Source organism: Mesoplodon mirus, assembly GCF_964341445.2.
Source record: "Mesoplodon mirus genome assembly, chromosome: 15".
Lineage (NCBI taxonomy): Eukaryota > Metazoa > Chordata > Mammalia > Artiodactyla > Ziphiidae > Mesoplodon > Mesoplodon mirus.
The window spans coordinates 62,292,615-62,301,447 of NC_138991.1; the positions used below are offsets into that span (position 1 = coordinate 62,292,615).

General features: G+C 56.2%; 1 protein-coding gene across 1 annotated transcript; it reads left to right on the forward strand.

The window, feature by feature from the left end:
- The first annotated feature begins 864 nt into the window (after positions 1 to 864).
- On the forward strand, positions 865 to 8,463 carry PAM16 (presequence translocase associated motor 16). The gene is made up of 5 exons (XM_082643821.1): positions 865 to 971; positions 6,401 to 6,485; positions 7,312 to 7,448; positions 7,804 to 7,869; positions 8,287 to 8,463. Exons 1-5 carry the CDS (start codon positions 969 to 971, stop codon positions 8,371 to 8,373), a joined length of 378 nt encoding a protein of 125 aa, XP_082499947.1. The 5' UTR covers positions 865 to 968; the 3' UTR covers positions 8,374 to 8,463.
- The last annotated feature ends 370 nt before the right edge of the window (positions 8,464 to 8,833 follow it).

Consider the following 8,833-nt stretch of genomic DNA (forward strand, 5'->3'; position numbering starts at 1 on the left):
TGTGCACCGCAACGAAGAATAGCCCCTGCTCATCGCAACTAGAGAAAGCCCGTGCCCAGCAACGAAGGCCCAACGTAGCCAAAAAAAAAAAAAAAAAGGGACACAAAGGGCCGCATGTAGTATGATTCCATTTCTACGAAACATCCAGAAGAGACATCCATAGAAGAGGAGGCAGATTAGTGGTCACGAGGGGCTGGGGGAGGGGGAAATTGTCAGTGACTGCTCATGGGTATGGAGTTGCTAAGGCTGGGCTGAAAATGTTTTGGAACTAATGGTGATGGTTGCGCAATTCTGTGAATATACTAAACTGAATTGTGCATTTCAGAAGGGCAAATTGTGTGGTGTATGAATTCTCTCTCAATAAAGCCTGTATTAGAAAAGCAAAGGAATGGAGGACAAGTTGCAGCGATGGTAGGGCATCAAGGTGGCCTCACTGAGAAGGTGACATTGGAACAAAGACTTGCAGGAGGAGGGAGACGAGCCCTCCTTTCCAGACAGGGAACCTGGAATGAAACCTACTTTGAAGTTTCCTGTTTTCCTAAATATTTGTGAGAATTTGACGTCTTACTCATTGTTTATCAGATGTTGTATGTTTATTGCATGTCTTTTAGTCCCAAATATTTTGGCAAAATGGAGGGAAGAAATAGCACACACACACCCCCCGTTTGACCGGTGTTGTTCTGTTGCTCCTAGCGCCCCAGGATAAGCAGGAGGGCCAGAGGGTCCTGAAACCGCCCATCAGTAGCCTCCGGTGGTCGCCGGAACGCCGGAGGCTGGGGCAGGCCCCGCCCCGACTCCGCCCACGGGCCATAGGTCTCCGCCCACGCCCGCCCTTTCAGAAGCAACGCGCATGCCTAGCGCACGCGCTCTTCGCAGCTTCCCTTGACCTTTGACCCGCCGGCCGCCCTTGAGCCGGGGCCGAGGGGCCGGGAAGCCGGAGCCCGTGCCCCAGAAGCACAGTGGCCGCCATGGTGAGGCAATGAGGAGGGGAGGGGAAGGGAGGCAGTTTCGGGGCCGGGGCTGGGAGCTCCGGCTGGACTGCGGGCGCCGCGCGCCACCTGCGTTCCCGGCGGGGAGCGGGGACTGGGGTGTCGCAGCCGGGGGTTACTGAGGCGGGCGCTGTCGACCTCGGGGCCAGGGAGAGCCTTCTGGCTGGAAGGCAGGGCGGGTCTGGCGTGCCGGGAAATACCGAGCAGATGCGATCGCCGTGTGCGCCAGCCACGTGCCGGCAGCCCAAGGTGGAGGTAAGTCCGGCCCGCGAGCCTCTGCTCGGTCCCTGAGCTAGTTGATGGTGTCGCCCTATTATCGTCCCCATTTGAAAGCTGGTGAAACGGGCTCCGGGACTTTCACGAGGAAGTGGCAGAACTGGGACTTGAACCAGACCCTGCAACACCGAAAACTGAGCGTTTCTGCGGTACCATTGGCACCCAGAGCCAGCCCACAGATCTGGGCCACACTGGCTACGTCAGGTCACCTGGGGACCTTTAAAAGTACAGGGTCCTGAGCTCTATCCCCGGATAGAGGATTGTTGAGTGATTGAGGCAGTGGGTTTGGGGAACCACTTCTTAACTGATAGTGTTAAGGATAAGGTAAGAGCTTACAAGCGCCAGGCCCTGAGCTGAGGCTTATGTAGATTCCCATTTAATTCTAAAGAAGTCGGTGCTCTCATTGTCCCCATTTTACAGATAAAGAATCTGAAACTCAGGGCGTCTGACTTTTCCAGGGTCACTCATCCCAGTTTTGAGCCCAGCTCCTCTGTGTCCTAAGACTACACACTTAGCACCACATTGGTCCTGCCTTGTAATAGTCACTGCCATTTTCTGAGGACCCCGCCCCCCACCCCAGCTGAGTCCTTTACACACATTCCTGCATGTGGCTCTGGAGGAGTTGGTACCTTAAAGGAGAAAGCAGGCGAGTCCGTAAAGTAGGACAATATTAATAGGAAAAGAAAGACAGTGATATGGGAGGGTAGAAATGGGAGGAGCCTGGAAAGATTTCACCCAGGGGAATGGGGGTGACATGAGCTAAGTCATATATATATATATATATATATATATATATATATATATATATATATATAAATTTGTTTATTTATTTTTGGCTGCGTTGGGTCTTCGTTGCTGCTCGGGGCTTTCTCTAGTTGCAGAGAGCAGGGGCTACTCTTTGCTGCGGTGCGCGGACTTCTCATTGCAGTGGCTTCCCTTGTTGCGGAGCACAGGCTCTAGGTGCGCGGGCTTCAGTAATTGTGGCACAAAGGCTCAGTAGTTGTGGCTCGCGGACTCTAGAGCACAGGCTCAGCAGTTGTGGTGCACGGGCTTAGCTGCTCCGCGGCATGTGGGATATGTGGGATCTTCCAGGATCAGGGCTTGAACGCGTGTCCCCTGCATTGGCAGGTGGATTCTTAACCACTGCGCCACTAGGGAAGCCTGACATGAGCTAAGTCGTGAAGGATGTTGGGATTAGACTGTATTGGAGTAGGAGAGAGGATGTTCAGTGGGTTAATGGGTATGGAGTTTGGGGGGGTGGATAATGAAAATGTTATACAGCTCTATGAATATCCTAAAAAGTGCTGAATTGTGCACGTGAAAAGAGTGACCTGTGTGGTGTATGAATTCAGAGTAAAGAAGGAGGGGAGCCGATCCTGGAGTAGATGGTGTGGCTGCAGTACGTGATGTGGAGAGTGATGAGGGGAGAGGAAACTAGAGAAGTCATTTGTAGCCAGAGCTGGGGATGCCAGGCTGGGGGTAGACTGAATTGGCTGGCAGTGGCAGCAGAGGTAGGGTATTGTGTGCGTGATTTGGGAGGATGGCCAGAACCCTCCTTCAGCAGAGGGAGTGGGAGGCATTTGGAAGCCCTGTCAAGTGTCACATTCATTCAAATATGTATCGGGCACCTGCTGTGCTAGCCACAGCCCAGGCCCTGGACATATCATGGCAGATGTGACAGTTGTGGTCCTGACCTCCCTCCTGCCTAGTTGTGATGCCAGCAGCTGTTTGCAGGGGCCCTGGGTGAAGAGAGCCCCCTTTCTATCTCCATGCGTCCTTGAGAAGAGGGTGAGTCAGTGGCTGTCTCTACCCACCAGCCTAAGGAACTGTGCCTTGAAGGGAACTTTGCACATCTGTCTGTCCAAAGCCAGGTTGCCTTCTTGATGCAGTTCACACAGGACAAACCACATTCCTTAGGGCTTCCCAACCCCCCACGCTGCCTGTGGTCCTTTGCCCCAGCTGCAGGGCTTTGGTCCCACATTGTGCCACGTTGCTCTCCAGGCAGGAAAGCATATGTGCCATCTGCAGTGTCCCAGGCATGGAGTCTCATGGCTCTGACCTCTGCTCCTTGACCATCAGCTTGGCCTGAGTTGGATGCTGTGTTGGCCAGTTGCTCTTGCCCTGGGTCTTCAGCCCTGAGCATCAGTCAGTGGATTATGGGGTGTTTTAGGGCTTTCTGGGAGAGGCCTCAGCCAGTAACTGTCTTCATCCCCTGTGGTAGCTGCAGCTGGCACAGCTGTGCTCCCCATGAATCCTCAGCTGTGAGCACAGCTGACCCACCTGGCACTTGGTAGGTGTCTGGGTATTGAGTAGGTAGCTGAGAAGCTTGGCTGCACCTCTGATCTCTAGATCATTCAGCACCAAGCAGGATCTGGTCTGGAAGCAGAGGCAGCTGTTGAGCTGCTCTGGACCTGCCACTGTCAGGTGTCCACTTTTTACATGCCTTGCCTTCTGAGGGCCTTAGCCCTCCTATAAGGGGGGTATTATTCTCCCCATTTTGCAGATAAGAAAACTGAGGTTCAGAGAGGTTGAGTGATTGCCAGGGCCACACAGGTGGCAAGAAGCAAAGCGGGGACCCAGGTTATGTCAGCCTGACTAAAGCAGCTTTCTCACTTCTCTTCCATGCTGCTTCCAGCTCCCTGGGAATGTAACCCAGCATTTTGCAGCTTTTTCCCCTGAGGAATCAGAGGATCTATCAAATGAGCTGCTGTGTTGGGCGGAGTTTTGTTACTCTCCAGTGCCTGGCCAGTGTCAGGTTTTGGGAAACAAAGAGTAGTAATAAATGAAAATCAACATTTATTGAGCACCTACTATATTATCAGGGTCTGAGCCAGGCACTTTATAAGCATTATCTCATTTAATCCCCATGACAGCCCTGTTGTTGGCCACAATCGGAGAGGAAGCTGAGGCTCAGGGAGACTGGGAACTTATCCAGGGCACCCAGCTGTCATTTGCACACAGGTGATCCCAGAGCTTGTCTGTGTAACCTCCACATCACTGCCTCCCCCGGGAGATGCCTCCCGCAGGAACCTTGGTAGCTGTGGTGGGTGGACCAGGCAGCTCCCTTGGATGGCTGGGGTAGCCTCTGAAACTTTGCAGGAAGCCCAGCCTGCCCTGCAGCTATGGAGCTCTGGCAGCAGGAACCATGGGCAGGGGGTGGTGGGGGAGCTGCCCAGTTAGAGCCTCAGCTCTTAACGTTCATTATTTAGCAACAGTCACCACCTGGGCAGAGAAGTAAACACCTGAGTACGAGACAGTGCAGGCAGTGGGGTGGGGCTGCTGTCAGGTGTGGCAGCAGAAGGAGGTGTGGTCGGAGGCCTGGTGGGAATTCCTGGCCAAGGGAACACTCGGAATCACTTGCTGGCCTGTCAGCCTCTCAGTCCCTCAGACAGGACCAGCTGTCCATCTCAGAGCCTCCTGCCCGACTTGGGAGAGGCTTTAGGCAAGCGGGGGTTGGGGGAGAAGCCAGGTGAGACTTTCCCATCTGAAGCAGATCCTCCTTAGTCTATTCACCACAGTGCAGCGCCTGCAGCCCCGCCCCTCCCTCTGATCACTGGAGTCTTCATGGTGTGAAATACGGGGCTTATGAAATTTCCACCCACTTGTGAAATCCAAACCCACTTCCCATTTATCAATCCCCGCTAATGGCCCGGAACCGCATCCCACCCCACCCATTAGGGAGGCCAGCAAGGCCAGTTCTGGAGTCGGGGGTTCCACTGGAATCCAACAAGCCCCTCTTCGGCCTCTGGGTTGGGTCCTGATCCTTGTCATGTTGTTCAGTCGCCCTCCCTGCAGACCCCGGGATTCTGTGTGAGGTGGGCAGCCTGGGCATAGCTGATAGCACTGGCTATGGGTTTTCTGCCCATCTTCCCCCAGGTATTAGTTGTGTGTCCTCATGTTGGTCACTAAACCCCTCTGTGTTTCAACGTCTTGAGTTGTTGGGATTAGATGGCACAATAGATAGAATGTGTTTGTCACAGTGCTCAGCACCCTGGCTAAGTCCATTCTTGGTTGTTGGAAACCACTTGGATGTGCCACGTGAGCAGTGGTGACCTGCCGCGAGCATTCCCCGGGTGTCCTCCACGCACCCACGTTTGTACCATCTCACCCACACACATGCTGTCTGCTTGTAATCCTTGGTCACAGTAAGATCTGTATGTTTCCCATCTCACCCGCTTGCCTCATCTTACCTCCTACTATTTTACAAGACCTCTGGGCTCTTGGCTGCTCCCAGGCATCCCCTATACTTTCTCCCAGTTGGGCTCACCCTGGTCCCCCTGCCTAGAAAGCCCCCATTTTCCCATCGAGATTCTACTTGCCAGAAGTGCCGTTGCCTCCCAGAGTCTCCCTGTCCTTCCTGAGGTGTCCCTCCGGTGCCTTTCCACGCCTCTGGTCATGCTTGATGAGAGGCCCCACTTGTCTCCGTGGTGCATTGGCCCACCTGGTCTTGGGGTAGAAGACGCTCGCACTGCGCTGCAGTGGAGGGTTTCCCACAGGGCCGGGTCCTGGGTATCTTTGTGGTCCCGGTGGTGACTCAGGCAGGGTTTGAGTGAAGGAGTGAGCCGGTGGAGGAACAGGGGTTGGCCTGCTCTCCCTCACCACTTGGTCCCTGCTGTGTTTGTCTAAATGCCCACTTAGTGGGCTTTGCTCCTTGAAAGTGGAGGGTATTTTGGTCTTCTGTTGTGTTGATTGGAACTGACTTGAATAGTATGGGGACAATTAGAATGGCACTGCATTTCCCCACCCGTAAAGGTTGGATCAGCCAAGTACAAGAAGCAGCCTGTCGTGGCAGAGTGAATGGAGGGTCTGGGACCGGCCCTGAGTTCTGGTTCCCAGGCCACTTTGCCTTGGCTCCTGTCCGCCTCTTCCAAAGGACGAGGGGGAGTCCCATCTGCCTCTGGGGACTCTCTTGGGTTCCCCCCGCTCCCCCGGGCCTGCTGTCCCATGAGCACCCGAAGCCACCCAGAGCAGAAGCTTTTTATCAGGGTGCTTTGGAGGAAGTGGTCTGTGGCTGCTGCTCTGAGCTTCCTCACCTCAGCAATCCAGAAGTCTTGTCGCACAGCCACCACTTCCAGGGTCCATCACTGGGGGCTCTGAGAATGCAGCCTGCTAATAGGTGCCTGCTTTGCTCACAGGCCAAGTACCTGGCCCAGATCATTGTGATGGGCGTGCAGGTGGTGGGCAGGGCCTTTGCCCGGGCCCTGCAGCAGGAGTTTGCAGGTAAGCTTGGGCCTCTGTCTCCTTGGGCTGGGCGATCCTGCCTGGCTCAGATTTTTCCCGTAGCTCTGGGCCCCTCCCTCGCACTGGGCCAATTGTGAATGCAAGGGCCCTCTGTGGGGTGGGGTTCTGGCAGCTCAGGTAGCCTGGGGCACTTCCCTTTGGGGGGCAGAGCTACTAGATCTTGGGACAATCCTATAAAAGGGAGACCTGATGGGCGTGAGCATCCGGCCAGAAATTGGCACACTGGCCCTCCTGGCCGCCTGTTTTTGTAAATAAAGTTTTATTGGAACAGCCGTACCTCTGGCTGTTTTCGAGGCAGAGTCCAGTAATTGCAACACAGACTAATTGGCCTGCAGAACCTAAAATACTTATTCTCTGACCCTTTAAGAAAAAGTGTACTGGCTCCTGAATCTAGAGGCGTTGAAAGGGAAGAAGTCACCCGAGGCAGCCTGCTTTGGTGGCCTAGGTAACCCGTAGGGCAGAGCCATGCTGCCTGCCCCTGCTTGCAGCTTCACTCTGTTCCCCATAGTAACTTAAACTCCCCAACTTGCGATGCACCCAGGAGGTAGAGGCCAGGGGAGAAAAGAGGGACAAGGTCATCTCATGGTCTAGGTCGGGGACCTGATGCCAGGTTTGACTAGCCCCTGCCCCTGTCCTCACTTTACTACCCCCCACCCCAAAAAAATCCACTCCTGGAGAAGAGATGCCCTCTGGCCCGGCTTGTCTCCTCCCCCACGCCACCTGGCAGCGGTGAGCTGCCCACGTGGAAGGCCCGGGGGAGCTCCCGGCTGCTGAGGGCCAAGTGCTCACCCGTGTGTCCCCACAGCCAGCCGGGCAGCAGCTGACGCCCGGGGGCGCGCGGGACACCAGTCTGCAGCCGCCTCCAACCTCTCCGGCCTCAGCCTCCAGGAGGCACAGCAGATTCTCAACGTCTCTAAGCTGAGCCCTGAGGAGATCCAGAAGGTGAGGCCACCAGGCCAGCTCCGAGACAAGCAGACCAGAAGTGGGGATGGGCGGCAGGCCACCAGCGTTGGGAGGGGGGACGGGGGCAGCAGAAACGGGCAGGAGTGGGGGCTCTGGCTGCGGCCAGCTGGGATTCAGAGAAGGCACTGTCACTTGTCAGTGTTTAGGCCACAGGCAGCAGTGGCAGAGGCGTGGGCCTCCCTCAGTGGGCACCTGTCCGCTTCTCTGCCCTTCAACGGCTCCGGGTGCCATAGCGCGGCGGAGGGGGCGAGCCCTTTCGCTTTCCTTTTTGTCATTTCCTAGCTTCCCCTGCCTCTGTAACCCAGGGACCCTCACCGTCTCCCCTCCTCTGCAGAACTACGAACACCTATTCAAGGTGAACGACAAATCCGTGGGTGGCTCCTTCTACCTGCAGTCAAAGGTGAGTGCTGGGAGGAGGGCAGGCCGCGGGGCCTCTTCTCACTGGGTCTCCCTCATTTCCAGGCAGTTCAGAGCTTGGCAGGAGAAAGGTCCCTGGGGTGCAGGGAGCCCCCTGAACTGCCAGCCCCTCGGTGCTGCCAGCTCCATGTGGCCCAGCCAGTGGGACTGTGTTGGCCTGGGCCCTGTGTCACCCTGGACAGCCCCCAGCAGCCGAGGCTTTGAAGGGCCAGGACTGCTAGCTGGTGGAGTGCTGGAATCAGCTCTCAGCTCCCAGACTCAGTCAGTGCGTCCCCAGGCCCCTCTGTTTATATTCCGCTCAGGCTGTTACCTCTGACCTGCCCACTGCTCTCCAGGAAGCTGGAGCTGGACCCGAGGAGGGAAGGGGCCATCCTGCCTAACTTTTTGACTCCCTCCCCAGGTGGTGCGAGCGAAGGAGCGCCTTGAGGAGGAACTCAGAATCCAGGCCCAGGAGGACAGAGAGCGAGAGCAGCCGCCCAAAACGTGACCACTCGGTGCCTCACGCCCCGCCCACCCACCTCTAATTTATAGCTCGGTAATAAATGTCTTTTCCGCATTTCTTGAGTGTGCACGTCCAGATTCCAGAAGGCAGGCTGCTCTTCCCACCAGCCGTGGGGCTGTGCGTACAGGGGAGGGGAAGCAGTGGCATCTGCCTGCCCGTTATTGGGCCTTTGACACCCAGCGGGGCCAGTGTGGGCAAGGTTGGCTAGAAGCCAGCCAGCCTGGCCCCGCTCGTCTAAGGAAGCTGGTCGTGTTCTGTCAAGTACCGGACACAGCCACTCCTGCTGTCGCAGTCCCAATGCCAGGCCCTCCCTCGGCATCACGGCCCTCAGGTCTAGCCCCGCCCACTCTGCTGGTGGATGGAGCTCAGGCCCCCGGGCTCTGTCACAGGCCGCCTCTCCCTGACCTGGGTTGGGCTCTAACACCTCAGTAATCTGGGGGGAAAG

Excerpts from the sequence above, each read along its gene's own strand:
- PAM16 (XM_082643821.1), top strand. Across the intron at positions 6,486-7,311 it reads CCTGCAGCAGGAGTTTGCAG|CCAGCCGGGCAGCAGCTGAC; the intron begins GTAAGCTTGGGC and ends GTGTCCCCACAG. Across the intron at positions 7,449-7,803 it reads GCCCTGAGGAGATCCAGAAG|AACTACGAACACCTATTCAA; the intron begins GTGAGGCCACCA and ends CCTCCTCTGCAG.